This window comes from Sciurus vulgaris (assembly GCF_902686455.1).
Source record: "Sciurus vulgaris genome assembly, chromosome: 8".
Taxonomy (NCBI): Eukaryota; Metazoa; Chordata; class Mammalia; order Rodentia; family Sciuridae; genus Sciurus; species Sciurus vulgaris.
In genome coordinates, this window is record NC_136468.1 from 146,064,743 (window position 1) to 146,080,408 (window position 15,666).

A 15,666-nucleotide genomic window follows, 5' to 3' on the forward strand; every position below is an offset into this window, starting at 1 on the left:
GCAAGAGCAAGAGACGCTCATGAGAATATTCCTTCCAAAGGGCAGAATACTGTAAACTCTCTTTCCTTCCCTCTTTTTTCTTTGACAAAGCTCTGGCACATTTTAATTCCTAAAATTTGCATTTTCCTCATGATCCAAATACAGGTTTCTGATAATGAGAGGGTCGGGTTCTATTAAAGCTGATCTAGAATGTGTTGCACATTCTGGAATGAACACGAGAGATCAGCATTGAACCCCCCAGATGGCGGGTCAAACTGACCCAGTGTAGTTCTGGGACAGTATTGCAATATCCAACTCAAAAACAGATCGTTACATTATCATGTGTGTGTTCTAGGGCTGGCAGGGTGGGGGATGTATCGCTGATCAGAGGTCATCTCTGTCACACGTGCTGATTGGTCCCAAATCTGGATCACTAGCCCCAACATAATTTTCCCCAATATCTTTCTTCTTTTTCGTATTAATTTTTGGCAGTACTGAGGATTTAACCCGGGGTCTAGAGCACGTTAGGCAGGCACTCCTCCCTTGAGCTACGACCCCAGTCCTTGACGATCTTTCTCTCTAAGTGAATAACGTAGCATCCAGGTACAACCCTGTGACTTAAGAAATAAAACGTTATTGACCCAGTTCTGCCCCCTGCCAACCCATCCATCATCCCATTCTTTCCTCTCTCCTTATAAACATCATCCTGGATGTGGTGTTTGTATTCCCTCGTTTGTTTTGATAGCTCTACAGACATATGTCAAGGTCTGTAAAAAATATGTAGTTTTTAACCTTTCTTTATGGAGGCAAAATTCATAGAACATAAAATTAACCGTGTTAAAGTGAACAACTCCGTGGCATTTAGTGCATTCACCATGTTTACAACCACCACCTCTATTTAGTTCCCAAATACTAATATTGCCTTACAAGGGAATATCATATTCAATAGCTGTTACTCCTCATTTCTCCCTCCCCCACCCGCTGGCAAGCACCAATCTACTCTGTCTCTATGGATTTACCTTTTCTGGATATTTCACATAGAAAGGGAATCATAGGCTATGACCTTTTGTGTCTGGATTCTTTCACTTAGCAGACAATGTTCTTGAGGTTTATCCACATTTTAACATGTATCAGTACTTCATTCTTTTTTATGACTGATTAATATTCCATTGTACCTATAGACCATATTTTGTCTATCTATTCATCTGTTGATGAACATTTGGGTTATTTCTATCTTTTGGCTTTCTGTACAAGTATTTGTGTGAGTAGATGGCATTGCTTTGGAGTTCTTCAAGTTTTATATCCTACTGCAGCTTGCTTTGTTTGCTCAGCAAACTTATTATATTACTTCCATGTTGACCTAGCAGCTTTAGACAACTCATTTTTCACTGCTGCGGAGCATTCCACTGTGAATCCACCAATTTATTTATCTATTCAATGTTTGAGAACATTTAGGGTATTTCCAGTTTTCCTTCTCACAGTGCTGCCTGAACATTCTCATAGGTAACTCCTCGGACCCACATGTGACAGTTTCTCTGGGGCAGATACCTCACAGTGACGTTGCTGGGCCCTAGAGAACGTCTTTTTCCAAATGTACTTGATGTGGCCAAGTATGAGCTGTCTTTTCGTGAGTCTCTTGGTGGTTCTCACTCCTGGCTGTGCCTTAGTCACCTGAGGAACTTTTAAGAACTATATGAGTATCTAAATAACCGCCCCGGCCTGTCTAAATCAGCCTCCAGGGGCAGGACTGGAGAGCCTCCATTCTGGAAACTCCCTGGGTGATTTCACTGCTCAGCCAAGGTTGAGAACAGCTGGGAGCATGTCATTGTCCACTGTATTTTGGCCTCCCAAGGTCAGCTCATAGTGGGCAACTCTGGACTTAGGCGTACGTCCTAAGAATTTCACTCAGGGGCTGGGCAGAGAGAAGGGACAAAACAAATAGATGCTGAATGTGTAAATGCTTTGTTTAAAGCATTTGAAATACACTTTTAATTATTCAGGGCAATAAGAGACATGAGAACACGGAGAATCAACCCAGGACTTAGGCATACTAAGCCAGGGTCCCACCACTGAACGATATCCTCAGCCCTTTTTTAAAAATTATTATTTTGAGACAGGGTCTTGATAAGTTGCCCAGGCCGGCCTTAAACTAGCAACCCTCCTGCCTCAGCCTCTAGAGTGGCCAGGGTTACAGGTGTGTGCCACTGCACCAGACAGAACCTACCATTTTTAATTATTAAGCCCACTTTCTCCCTCCACCCTCCCCGCCCCCGCCAGTAGGGTTGGCTCTGGGCAAAATGTAGACTGATCATGGACCTCAGTTCTGCCATGATCTGTGTGACTTTGGGCAGGTTCCTTCACCTCTCTGAGCCCATTCACTTATCTACAAATGAGTGATAATTCCAGTAACTATCTCATATTGTTGAGAGAATCTTAAAAGTTGATGCATTTAAAGAACGTGGCATACAGTAAAGAGGAGCTGCTGTTATGGACGTTACTCATAAAGCAGGTGGGTTTCTGAAAGCAGGCTGCTGACCTGCCAGACACAATCTTAGGTAGGAAAGTGCTGACATGTTCCTGAGCCCAGGACAAAGGTGGTGAAGCAAGGCGGAGCTGCACCGTGGTACCCAAGAAGCTGTCCCATTAACGAAGGTTTATTTTAGGTGATAGTAAAGAAGAGGTGGGGCAATTGTTTTCCGCAGCGAGCGTTCACCATGCACCACATACTACAGGGAGTTTGCGCACAGGATCTCATTTGAGCCTCACAACCATCCCATGTGGTAGGTATGACTGTTGCTCCGATTTTGCAGAGAGGGAAAGAGAGTCACCAAGAAGCAGGTCACCCAGCAGGGTTAGCGTTTGAAAGGATGTGACCTTCAGGGCCTGTATCCCACACCACGGCACCAGGCCCCCCTGGAGAAAGCCACTGATACCTTTCTGTGTCTGCCACTTAGCTTCGCTTTGGTGAGTGACAAGCTGTACCAGCGGAAAGAGCCTGTCATCAGCTCTGTGCACACCAAGGTGAAAGGGATAGCAGAGGTGAAGGAGGAGGTCGTGGAGGACGGGATGAAGCGCTTGGTGCAGAGAGTCCTGGACACTGCGGATTACACCTTCCCTTTGCAGGTGAGCATCCGCCGTTTCTGCCCAGGACTCATCCCTGGAAACTGTCACCAGAGCCTCACGTCCTTCCCCAGGGACCTATAACCCCACTCCAGAAAAATGAATGTTGGCCCTATTTTAAAAAGCTCCGTGAAAATCCCTACTGAGAAAACCTAAAAATTGCAAAACTGGGTCAGATCCAGCAGCTCAAAGAAGACGGTTCTTTGCTCTATCAAGTCCTACTGGGTTTCTCAAAATAGCAGCATGTCCTGGCGCATTTCAAACACGAACTGATTCCCTAACGCTCGCTCGCTCAATGTATACTGACGTCTCCTCCTCCTTGGCTCTTCAGAAGCCAGGCCGCCATGGCAGCAAGGTCTGCCACAGTCCCAAAGGCAAATAGAAATTGCCACCTGGGGGGTGCCAACTCTTCTTCATTGTCTCTGTGACCTTTGTCACCCAAAGATCTCCAGGAAGCCATTCTTGGGAACATTTATACCCTTTATGCCAAAGAAGGATGTAGGTAAGAAAGGACAGGTGTGGGTCACAGGGAACAGGCACGTGACTTCTCAGCTTACAGGAGACTGGAAGCACAGTTATCACAAAGGAGAAATTACAGAGGGGTTGGGATGCCTGGGAACAGATGGGGGACATGAGGAACAAAAGGGCATGTTTGCAGCCCAGCGCTATCTGCTTGTTTCTAGCAGTGGGTTGTTAAAATCCGGCCCTCGCCCTGCTGGCAGGACGCCCTATTGCCCTTTCATTAAAGTCCTGGAGAACTGAACAGCCCGCCCCCGCCTCCCCAGGTCTCCTGAGTCTCTGATTAATGGGGTTTTACTGTGTCAAGAGACTGAATCTGCCGCTTTTGAGGCTGGATTGGAAAATCCTCTGTGTGAATGTTCCCTGGCTCCCCCTCGGCCCAGCAGGACAGCTCCTCCTGCTTTGCCCTCGAGCCCCCCACACGTTCCACATGCCCACGGACTCTGGTTTCCAGAAGCTTGGAAGGGTGTGCCGGGTGCTTAGCAAGCGGGATACTGTGGTCGAGCCGTTCAGTCCCCGGCTCCTGCTTTTCCTCTGCAGGGGAACTCCTTCTTTGTGATGACGAACTTTCTTAAGACAGAAGGCCAAGAGCAGCGGCTGTGCCCTGAGGTAAGGAGGGGGGCCGTGGGGATGGATTCATTAAGAGTTCCTGGGGGAGACAGGTCAGAGGAGGCAGCAAGGGGGATGGTCCCGGATGTATTCGGCCCACAGATGTCCACTGAGCACCTGCCTCTTGTGTGAGGAGAAGGTCGGAAAAGCATCGTGGGTCTCTCTGCGAAGCTGCCAGATCTTTGCCTGTCTCTCTGGGTCTCCAGCGAGACCTGCTCTTTCCCTCCATAGCTTCCTGGGATCTCCAAACAACGTGATTCTTGGCATTTGCGAGGCTCACAGCTTCTGCCAGGGTCCACCGTGAACTGTCCGCAGGGCGGGTCCCAGGGAACAGTGCCAAGCGGCTCCAGTTGGCCCGTTTATCCCACTTCTTAGGTTTCAGTTTCTGTATCAGGCCTCCCGCCCTCACCGCCCCACAGTCTTTCCACCTCTGTGCTCTTGACCTTCCCTACCTGCCCCTGGAAAACGTCCTCTATCAAACTTTCTCAGGGCCTGCTCTGTTCAGTAAGATGAACTGGCTGTTCTTAAGTTCGTCTGCACCAATGAGTCACCACTAGGCCTTGCCTGTTCCTCCCCCTCTGGTGACATACCTGTGCCTTACCGGGGACCATTCCCAATGGTGGCCATGTTTCCACAGGCCCTCTGCCTGTGGGCAGAAGCAGCCTGGTTCTGGGTCTTGCTCACCCATCCCTCTGGCCACGAGGCCTAGTTTTCTCAGTGTCTAGAAATTCCCAGTACAAGTGCTCTCTCCTTGTATAGTCTTTGTCACCTTTGTACCCAAACTTGGGACCAAATTGACGTTCCCTTGGTGTCTATGTCAGTGATACTCCCCCTGCAGAGGCCTCTGGAATTCACCCCCAGCCACCCACCAGCGCCCTGCTACTCTGATGAAGCAGCCGCGGCCAGCCCGCTGGGCCCTCCCTTCCTCTACCTGCCCAGCAGCATCCAGTCTCCAGGCCAGTCAGGAGCCCTGGTTCTCCTCTGCCCTGCGTTCTGGTCACCTCCAGGTCTCACTCTACCCCCATGTATACACAAAAATGCTCTTCAAGTTACTGAGACTTGCAAGAAGTTAAGGACAGCTCAGAGGGGAAGGGGCTGGGCTCAGACGCAGGCTGCCAACCGTTCGCAACCTGACTTATTGGCCTGGTGGCTGTGTGGGTGACTTCACTCCTCTGTGCCTTGGTGTGTTCATCCAAGAAAGGGGCCACTAACAAAACCTCACTCCCGGGGTTGCTGCAACAAGTGAGCAAACCCATGACGTGCCTGAGACAAGACACTCCAAACTGCGCTGTGAGGGGTCAAAGGGTTCCTCGCTGCAGATAGGAGGCCTAGGAAGCTCTCTAGGACTTTAACCAGCTGACTCGGGTCAGTGTAAGGGGACATTCACCTCCTCTCCTTGCACATCAACACCCACTCTATCCCTGGTCATCACAGGGAACGTGGCTGAGCCCTCCGTGCACAGGGTCCTATACTTGTTCCAGTTATCTGTTCAAACCACTCTGAACCTGGTGGTGTGACACTCACAGTTCAGCGGTGGCCTGAACCCAGCCAGTTCCTCTGCTGGTCTCACTTGGGGTCTTCTCTCTGGAGGGTCTGTCCACATGCTCTCTCTAGCAGCGCAGTGACTTAACAGCAGCACAGGGTTCCCAAAGCCCAAACCCAGCAGGTTCCAGGCCCTCTGAAGGCTGAGCCTTGAGCTGGTTCTGCTGCTTCCTGCTGGCCCTGCAGCCAGGGTCATCCAGCCTCAAAGGGGAATGAAGAGGTGGGAATGCTCCACTTCTTAGCCTGGACAGTGACCAAGAACTTGTGGCCGTCTTTAATCCACGAAACAATCACAAAAGAGAATAAAAGCAATTTTTTTCTTAATTTTACGATTTATTCTGGAAAGCAAAATTGAATCGATTTATATTCTTTCCTGAGAATTCTTTGCAGTTGATCATGGAAACATAACTGTCCCTGAGCCACAGAAGATGATCATTCATTCATTTACTCCATGTTCGTCGGACCTACTATGTGTCAACCAAAGTCATGACCCAGGCTTTGTGGTCCAAGGGTTCACCTTTAATGAAGGGTACATAGCCTCAAGTGGGGGGCGGTCAAAAGGAGGAAAAGCCAGGGGCCTGGAGGGCGACAGAAGGGCAACCTGGGAAGGAGAGAGACGTGGCGGAGTTTGGAAAGCACAAGCAGAGCTCACTGAGCAGCACACGTGCAGAGGCCTTTCTTTCATAACTGCTTTGATCCTCACAGTGACTGTGTAGACGAACCCTTTTACAGATGAGAAAACTGAGGCTGAGAGAGCAGCTGCCACTGAAGCCAGGTGTACCTGGGTCCTTGCCCTCGGTTTTGGAAGAAGCCACAAACCGCCCAGGGGGCCTTGAGCAGAGGCTGTTCCACACCTGTGTCGTGTTCCAACCTCCCGAAATCTGGCCATCGCTCCTGCTTCCTGCAGAGTGAAGAAGGATTCACCCAGACCAAATCATCTTGCTTCCCCTCCTAACCGTGTCCTTCTGCCCTGAGATACGACTGACCTCATTTCTCTGGCCAGGAGAGCATGCTGGCTGATGTCCCTTGTTTCCACATTGCCTGCTGCATCTTGGCACCTGTCTGTGTTGCTCAGTTCTGAGCCACAGGGCTGCCTGGGCCGGGCCACCTGCTCTCCACCTGTAGGGCCATCCCTGAAGGTGGCCCCTGGCTGCCCGACACCTGCTGTTCGCATTCTTATTTGGTTTCATTTTTACTGAGTCATCATTCACGGACCACAAAGCCCCCCACTTTAAAGCAACAACTTGGTAATTTTTATTCCTTGCAGCACCGTATAGCCATCCCCACTGATTCCAGAACACTTCCGTCACCCCGAACGAAATCTCATTCCCATTTAGAGCCAGACCACTCCCTCCTCCCCCTGTGCCTGGCAGCCACCAAGCTGCTTCCTGTCCCTATGGCTCTGCCTGTTCGGACATTTCCTACAGTCTTTTTGTGTCTGGCTTCTTTGAATTAGTGTCATTTTCCAGGTTCATGTGTGACGTGGCGTGTCTGCTTCATTCCTTCTTACCGCTGAGTCCACAGAGGAGCATACCTGTGTCATTTGTCCATTCACCTCTGGTGGCCACGTGGCCTGTGTACGCTCCCTGGCCCTCTGTGAGCACTCATGTGCGGGTTTCTGCGCAGCAGACACTGGCTTCTCCATGTCTCAATGACACGTCCTTCTCCCTGCAGTATCCCACGCGCAGGACGCTCTGTTCTTCTGACCGGGGCTGTAAAAAGGGATGGATGGACCCGCAAAGCAAAGGTACCTTCTGGGTTTTCCCCTGGCGTCCCGGGGGGTGGTCTGGCACTTTGGTGACATTCACAGTGCCCCATTTGGGTCCTCAGCCTCTGGCTCTCGACTGCCTTCTTCCACCACCACTGAGCCATAGGTGAGCCCTTCTGCCCTGGGCCTAGGCCCTGTCCCAAGCAGATCAGCTGCAGCCTGGGGACTGGACCCAACTTCCCAGCCAGAGAAGCTCCTTGAAACCAGGCATGTCCGGGATCTGACGGGTGAAAATCACCCGGCCCCTCACATCGTCTGGGTCTTCTGAGCTTGCTCCCTGAGTGTCTCCGATGGTGGAAAAACTCGGACTCCCCGGGAACCTGGGCACAAAACCAGTACTCACCTGGGCAATCTCCTGTCTTAATTTAAAAAGGCATTGGACAATGTGACAAAAAGTGCCACAAAAAATAATCTTGAAAAACCAGTCAGTGGTTATGATGCACGTGCTCCCAGAGGCGTAGGAAGGTGGCCTTCTATCCATCACCCGTCACCAGGGGCAGGCTGTGTGCCCCACGGGGGACCCAGGTGCCCATCTGGGGAGCCAAGTCCTAGTCCACTTGTGCCCAGGAGGGAGCACACCAATCAGCTCGCGGCTCAGGCATCTTTCCTCATACGGAAGCCGAGGGCTGATAGTCCCCAGATCTTCCTGTGCTGGCTGCTCCTCTCTAAAGGGCTCACTGTCCGGCACCCTGCTCATCTGCTTTGCCTGGTGGCCAGGATGGGCTCCCAGGAGCTGAGGCTGCTGTCGGGTGGTGTCCACGATGCCCCCTGGAGAATGTCCCCTCCCTGGTCCATTCACCTCTCGACCCCACAGGAATCCAGACTGGCAGGTGTGTAGTGTACAAAGGGGACCAGAAGACCTGTGAAGTCGCGGCCTGGTGTCCCATCGAGGCGGTGGAAGAGGCCCCCCGGTGAGTTGCAGGGTGGGGACAGACGCAGTGACCAGGTGACGCCTTGCCAGGGTGCCTGGGCTTTTCTTTCCCAGAGCAGCCCCACAAAGTCCTGGGTCTTTCTGCTTCAGGGCCCCCAGGCCAGGCACACACCCCTGTCCCCGGGAAGGCGGAGCTGGCTGTTGACATGGAGAATACCTCTGTACCCGCCGGTGCATGGCTACCACCCAGAGCACCCTTCCAGGGCACCTTGGATCCCTCCTCTAGAGCCACAGCAGGGTTTGTTCTGACACACCAGTGCTCACACTGAGGGAGTAAGGCTGGGAACAAGGGAGAGGAAGGAAGGAGAGACATGGAATGGGAGGAGTTTTCTCGAACACTCACTTGACATAGATTTGGTGGTTCCCTATACTGATATTTCTCTTTAACACACAGGTCAGAATGTTAAATCTTAGAAACCACAAGGGCTGATGAATTTCAGCAGAGAAAAGTTAGAAAGACCTGCTTTTAAATCCTCCTTCTGAGACACCTCTGCTGTGTGATCTTGGGCAAGTGGCTTAACCTTTCTGAGTGGCAGTCTCCTCATCTGTGAAATGAGAATAATAATTGCCCCTACCTTTTAGGGCATTTGTAAGGATTCAATGAGATGAGACTTGTACAGTTGTGAAGTGAGCCCCACACCTGGCTTACAGATAGTTTGCTCATGCGCACATTCACAATCTGTCCCTAGACGTGTGCCGGTTCCAGGCCAGCACTGTCCAGTAGACCTTCTTCATGGTTATTGTGTAACCACGTGCCCCATGTGGTAGCCACCACCTGAGACTTGGCTCTGGTGAGGGAGCAACTGAATTTTAATTAATTTAAATTTAAATTTAATAGCATACATGCCTAGACCAAAGGACTCAGGGCCACTCTCCCAGGGCAAGGGAGACACTGCCTAAGCTGGCGCGCGAGGGCTCAAGCCGAGGTCCTCAGTGCCGAGGCAGTGCTGCCCGCTCTGGCCCGCAGTGTTCACCCGGGTTCATTGCTAGGTCAGGGAAGTTTCTTGGTCACAAGGGACTGCCCAGCTGTGGGTGGGACATCTACCCACATCCAAGTAGCTCTTGGTTCAAGACAAGGGGCCCCTTGCTTAGCTCTGGCTTTCAGTTCTGACTCTGCCACCAACTCATTCATCACATAGATACCGAGTGTCCCCAGCTGCCTGTCCCTGGGCTGCATTCTGACTGCACTTCAGTTTCCTGAGTGCTATGTGAAAATTAGCCCCGATGGCTCTTTCGCCATCGCCACCGCCACGTGGTAGGCCTAGGTATTTCACACGTGATGATGTAAAGAGACAGCCGAGTTCTCTTTGAAACAGGAAGTTCAGCCATGGAGCAGTCCCAGGGCTCCTCCAGTCTAATAGAAGAGGTGAGACACATGTGCAGAGATCTGTCATTCAAGACGAGGTTGTAAATGTCACCTGAAAGGAATGAAGAGCTTTGATCCTTAAAGTTTCAGATCCTGTAGTCCTCTGATTGTTACAATGTTGTCCAGGAAGTGTGAGGTTTAGAATGTTCTAGGGGTAAGAGTCCAGTACTTAGCAGGTATCTGTTGTAAATAAGATTTTTTAAAATTTCTAGTTTTGTTTTGCAGGGCTTGGGGGTTGAACCCCAGGAGGCTCTGAGCTATACCCCAAGTCCCATTTTAAAATTTTGAGACAGGGACTCATGAAATTGCTGTGGCTGGTCTTGAACTGTGATCCTCCTGCCTCAGCCTCCCCAGTTGCTGGGATTCCATGCCCAGCAAGATTTTTTCCCTAACGGAATGAATCAAACATCATGACTCTATGTAAACGTATGAATATGCAAATGGTATGCTTGTTACTCCATGTATAAACAGAAACAACATATATCCCATTTGTTTACAATACAAATAAATTTAAAAAAAAAATTTTTTCCCAATGGAAATGACAGAAATCCAACTTAAATTGGCTTCAGAAAAAAGTGGGGTGTTACTTTTTTTGAGGCATCAGAGGGCCTGGCTTCAGGCGAAGCTTGGTCCAGGCTTCGAATGATGTTGGTGAGAGTCTCTTTCCCTCTTCTTTCCTCTCCCACTCCTCTCTCAGTTATTTTTTCTTTAATTCTGGATTTCTTTGCATTGCAGTCCAGGGAATTCCAGGTTTATACTATCCGTACTGTTAACAATCCAGCAAAAAAGAGTTTCTCTTTTCCAACTGTTCCCACAAAAGCCCTGGATAGTTCTCATTGGCTCAAGTCATGTGACCATCTCTAAACCAACCCGATAGCCAATGGGAATGGAGCACACAGTTTAGCCAGCCCTGGGTCACGTGCCCATGCAGGAGCATAGGAAAGGACGGAAGTGGAAGCATCCCCTTAGACCTCTCTGGATGGACGTGGAGAGCTGGCTTCTCTAAAGGGACAAAGCTGAGCTTGTACCGTCAGAAGGGGAGTGGATGCCGGACAGGCAAAAGAGACAGGGGTCATGGTAGCTCCCACAAACCGAGGCAAAACCAGGTGCCAGAAGTCCTGGAATAAAGGCAGGCCATGCTTGTGTAAAAAGGCAGAAATGTTAACAGTTGCTCATCACTATATCCCAGTGCCCAGTTCCAAGCCCAATACCATAAACATTTTCTGAATGGATGGAGGGAAGGAAGTGGGTGGCTTCCTGTGGTTGGAATTTGGGCTCCTCTAACTCAGAGAATTGTACACTATTTGGCTTCTAAGGAATGACTAATGCAGTTGGCTATCTGTGTGTGGCCCTGTTCTAAAGGCTGAGCATACCAGGATTAGAAAGCTGTTGTCCCAGCCATGGAGGAACTCTAGGCCTACTGGGAAAGCCCCAGATGGGGTGTGCTGGAACTAGCTGGTAGGTTCAAAGCCAGTTATGCTCAGCCCCTCTCAATTTCAAGTTCATGATATCCCTTCAGCTTGAAACTAGCCATGGTAGGGGTATTTACACCATGATAATCTGCAAACATGTATCAGGCCTTTTTTCTCCCCCTTAGAGAGATGGATGTTAAACATTTACCAACACACCATTGCACATAGCTAAATATACAATTATTTCAGTGACTGAAGAGACGCAGTAAATGCCATGGGGTCTCAAGAAGGAAGAAATTCTTGGGAGAAGCTGGAGAGGATTCATGGAGAATTTTGGAAGCTTTTGTCTACTAGATTGCTACATCCATTTTTCTTATCTCATCCCTGGGACTAAAGCATAAAACCAGAAGTTTCTGGTTTCACTGATTCACTGACTCCCTTTCTCCGTGGTCACTGATCCTTATTTTTCTCTCCCAGGCCTGCACGTCTGAGCAGTGCTGAAAACTTCACTGTGCTCATCAAGAACAACGTTGACTTCCCTGGCCACAACTATACCACGTACGTGCCCAGAATGTCTGGGTATAGCAGTTATCTATAGCTGTGTAACAAAGAAACCTTCTAAAATGACCAACACTTATCATCTCTCATTCCGTGGATCGGGAATCCGGAAATACATTTGCTGGGTGGTTCTGGTTCAAGTTTTGATCTGCTAGGTTAAATTCAACCTGTCACAAGGCTGCAGTCATCTCTAGTCATCTCTAGAATCCCCTTCCAGGCTCACACGTGGTTACTGGCACGAGGCCTCTGTTCCTTACCAAGAGGATCTGACCCTAGGACCACTTGCCTTAGCTTGGGACATGGTGGCTAGCTTTCCCAGAGCAAGCAGTTCAGGAGAGTGAGTGAACAAGCAGATGACCAAGATGGAAGCCACCATTTTGGAAGTGGTTTCTGCCACATGCTTTTGGTCACACAGCCCAGGCCTGACACAGTGTGATGCCCCACAGGGTCCCTAGGAGCAGGGGCCTCGTAGCCGCACTGGCTCACTCCTGAGAGGGATCTGTTTCCCTGAGATGTCTGTCTGCTCTCGATTTTGCACAGGAGAAACATCTTGCCAGGTCTGAACATCACGTGTACCTTTCACAAGACTCAGAATCCACAGTGTCCCATTTTCCGACTGGGAGACATTTTCCAGGAAACAGGAGATAACTTTTCAGATGTGGCAATCCAGGTGGGCCGTGTCTTGTCTTTGTTTGGTGGAGATGCGAGTCAGAGGAGGAAGGATGGAAGAGGTCAAGGGGTCAAGAGGTCAGGCCCCTAGGCCTAAAAATATGGCTGAGTTTATTGCGTATTTGCCAAGGGCTGTACCTATGTCACTGTATCTAATGCTCCGTGCTGGGAGGGAGCTGCTTGGCGTAACAAACGACCACAGACTGGATGGCTTAAGACAGCACACTTTCTCCTCTTTCTGGAGGTCTGAAGTCCAAAATTACTTTCACTGAGATGAAGTTGAGGTGTCCCTTGCCTCTCTACTTACCTTCAGAGAAGGAGCATGTATAAGAGGGGGCATTTATGGTCCACCTGGGTGGCCCAAGATAACCTCGCTAGCTCAAGACCTTAATTTACTCACATGCCAGGAGCTTCCTCTAAAAATTGAGAGAGAAAGCAGAAGAGGTATTTGATGGGGTACCCTAACAAGTTTGTTTTGTTTTGGGAGGTGCTATCTGGGGATTGAACCCAGGTGCACTTTACCACTGAGCTACATCCCCTGTCCTTTATTTTTATTTTTAAATTTTGAGACAGTGTTTAAGTTTCCGAGGGTCTTACCAAATTGCCGAGGCTGGCCTCAAACTTACCATCTCTCTGTCTCAGGTTCCTGAGTGGCTGGGATTACTGGCTTGTACCACTGTTCCCAGATTTAACTTTATTTATTTTTTTTTTTCAATTTTGCATTATATATTTGTTTTTTTTTTTTTTTCAACTTTATTTTTAATGCGAGGGTCATTAAAGGTGTTTGAATGTTGGAAAGGTTTGTTTAAAGTTGTATTTTAGGAATAAGTCTAAGGGTGGTGTGTTCTGGATAGAGGAAGAACGGGGAGAGGCCTTTGGGACTGCCCCAGTAAACTAGCTCACCTTTATGGCTCGGAAAACCTTTAATCTGCATTTTCCCTTTAAAAAGAAAACCTGTCCTGCAGCGCTGACCCCGTGCAGGGAGATGTCTGGTGGTTGCGTAACCCCAGTCCAGCCGACTTAGAGGCTCTCTTGTTGACTCCCCCAGGGAGGAATCATGGGCATTGAGATCTACTGGGACTGTAACCTGGACAGCTGGTCCCATCACTGCCGTCCCAAATACAGCTTCCGTCGCCTTGACGACAAGACCACCAATGAGTCCCTGTACCCTGGCTACAACTTCAGGTAACAGGGCTTCAGGTCGAGTCTCAGGAGCTGGCCCCAGGGAGCTGCCGGGTGGGGCGGAACTGCATCCTAGAGGTCAGGCCAGTTGAGTTTCCCGAGGCAGCAGGATGAGAGGAGGCTTCCTGGAAGACTCAGTGTGAGGCACCCACTTTGTAAATCACAAACAAAGTTGGGAAACAGAGGAAGGGTGAATTTCTTCGTCTGTAACCAATTCTTCCATGAGGCTCATAAGCGATCATAGCACATGCACACTTGGGTATTCTTTGGGATTTGTGTTATTGTTCTTATTTTGACACCCGGGCGCTTCACACGCTGATGTTCACGACATGCCACTGTGCAGTGTCCGATATCAATGGCTACAGCTTAGGAAGGGTCTTCTACAAACCAGGCACTCACCAGGACCCTCCCCATGCCTCCCTGCAACGGTGGGGGGAAAGCCCAAGACCCCCAGCTAAGAGCCATACATCTAGCCCCGGTCCCCTTACCTCCAAACTAACACCCCTTCCCTTCCATCTCATGCCTCCCTCACCCATTCCTCCATCACTCAACAGCTGGCTCCTTGTACGCTTTTTATTCTAAATGACTCTGTGGTATACATCTTTGCACAGAAATCTTTGTTTGAATTCCAGGTTATCTCCTTAGGTACATTTCTAGAAGCAGAATACTTAGGTCAAAAGTTATGAACATTTTATCGTTGGCTTTTAGATTTTTAAAAATTTCTGGGCTGGGGTTGAGGCACTGGGTTGGATCCTCAGCACCACATAAAAATAAATAAATAAAATAAAGGTATTATGTCCATCTACAACTAAAAATGTTTTTTAAAAGATTTCCTATGGCATATTTTTATTTCTAGGATTTTTATCTTTTCAAAGTCACCAACTTCAGTGAGGTCCATTCTTACCTTACGGCACCTACTCTCTTTGCCCGCTCTGCTGTGTCCCCCGCTTTCATATCGGCCTATCCTCTGAAGTAACTTGGGTGGACTTCTCCCTGAGGGTTTTGGGATCTTTGCTGGGGGCTTGCCTTCAGCAGGGATGACCTCACGGCCTTCCTCTGGAGCCACTGTGTCATTCTGTGTTGTTGCTGTGGGGACTACATGGCATTATCTACTGTGAACCAGTTTTTAGTTTAATTTCTGGCCTTGAGATCTTTTCACTCTACTGAAAGAACCAGATTCCTGCTCCCTTACCACGTGCTCCAGTCCCATTCCCCGTAGCGTGCTCAAACTCCCGCTCCCCAGAGTTGGCTGCTAAGGGTCACATGACTTCAGTCCCCACTCACTACCATGTTGAGCACCTGAAAAAGTGCCCTTCTTTTTATTGGTAAAAATACCAATAAAAATATTGGTATTTTTATTTCTCCTGCGCTGCAGGTTGTATGTGCTAGACAAGTTTTCTATCACTGAGCTACACCCCCAGATATTTTGTCTTTCACTTCCATGTGTATGAGAAGGTGGTGGGGCTTCCTGTATAGCTGGCTCCTTGGTATATGATGGGGTTATGTCCTGATAAACCCATTGTAAATATCACAGGTTGAAAATGCATTGAATGCGCTCAACCAACTGAACACCTAGCTTAGAAATGCAGTACACAGCAGAGTATAGGTTGTTTCCCTTCATGACAGGGATGGGGACTCAATGTCATGGCCTAGCTCTGAGAGAGTATCTCACTGGCCCAGGACAAGATCCAAATCCAAAGTCCAGTGTAGTTTCTACAGAACACGTATGATTTTCACACCCCCATAAAGTCAAAAATTCTCAAGTGTAACCATTGCAAGCGCAGGCTGCCATCTTGATTGGAAGTCCCTTTAGTAAGAACTCTTCTTTTGCTTTGGTATTGGAGACCGAATCCAGGGCCTCATCCAGGCTAATTAAGAACTTTTTGAAGACTTGGTCTCATGGTCCACATCTAATCCTCATGTGGTGTTTTGAAGTTTCTTTGCAGTGCATGGTGTGTGCCTCTGGCTTCTGGACTTCGACCCTATGAACTCACCCCTGTTCTGGTTGCTT

At 49.2% G+C, this 15,666-nt stretch overlaps 1 protein-coding gene across 6 annotated transcripts in view; it reads left to right on the forward strand.

The window, feature by feature from the left end:
- Positions 1–15,666, forward strand: part of P2RX7 (purinergic receptor P2X 7) — a 50,857-nt gene that overhangs the window by 19,955 nt on the left and 15,236 nt on the right. For all 6 annotated transcript variants that reach the window (XM_079149573.1, XM_079149569.1, XM_079149568.1 and 3 more), the window contains 7 exons: positions 2,934–3,102; positions 4,159–4,227; positions 7,444–7,516; positions 8,352–8,448; positions 11,724–11,804; positions 12,345–12,474; positions 13,522–13,658. In XM_079149573.1, coding sequence (XP_079005699.1) covers positions 2,934–3,102; positions 4,159–4,227; positions 7,444–7,516; positions 8,352–8,448; positions 11,724–11,804; positions 12,345–12,474; positions 13,522–13,658 — 756 coding nt within the window. The remainder of the gene's footprint in view (positions 1–2,933; positions 3,103–4,158; positions 4,228–7,443; positions 7,517–8,351; positions 8,449–11,723; positions 11,805–12,344; positions 12,475–13,521; positions 13,659–15,666) is intronic.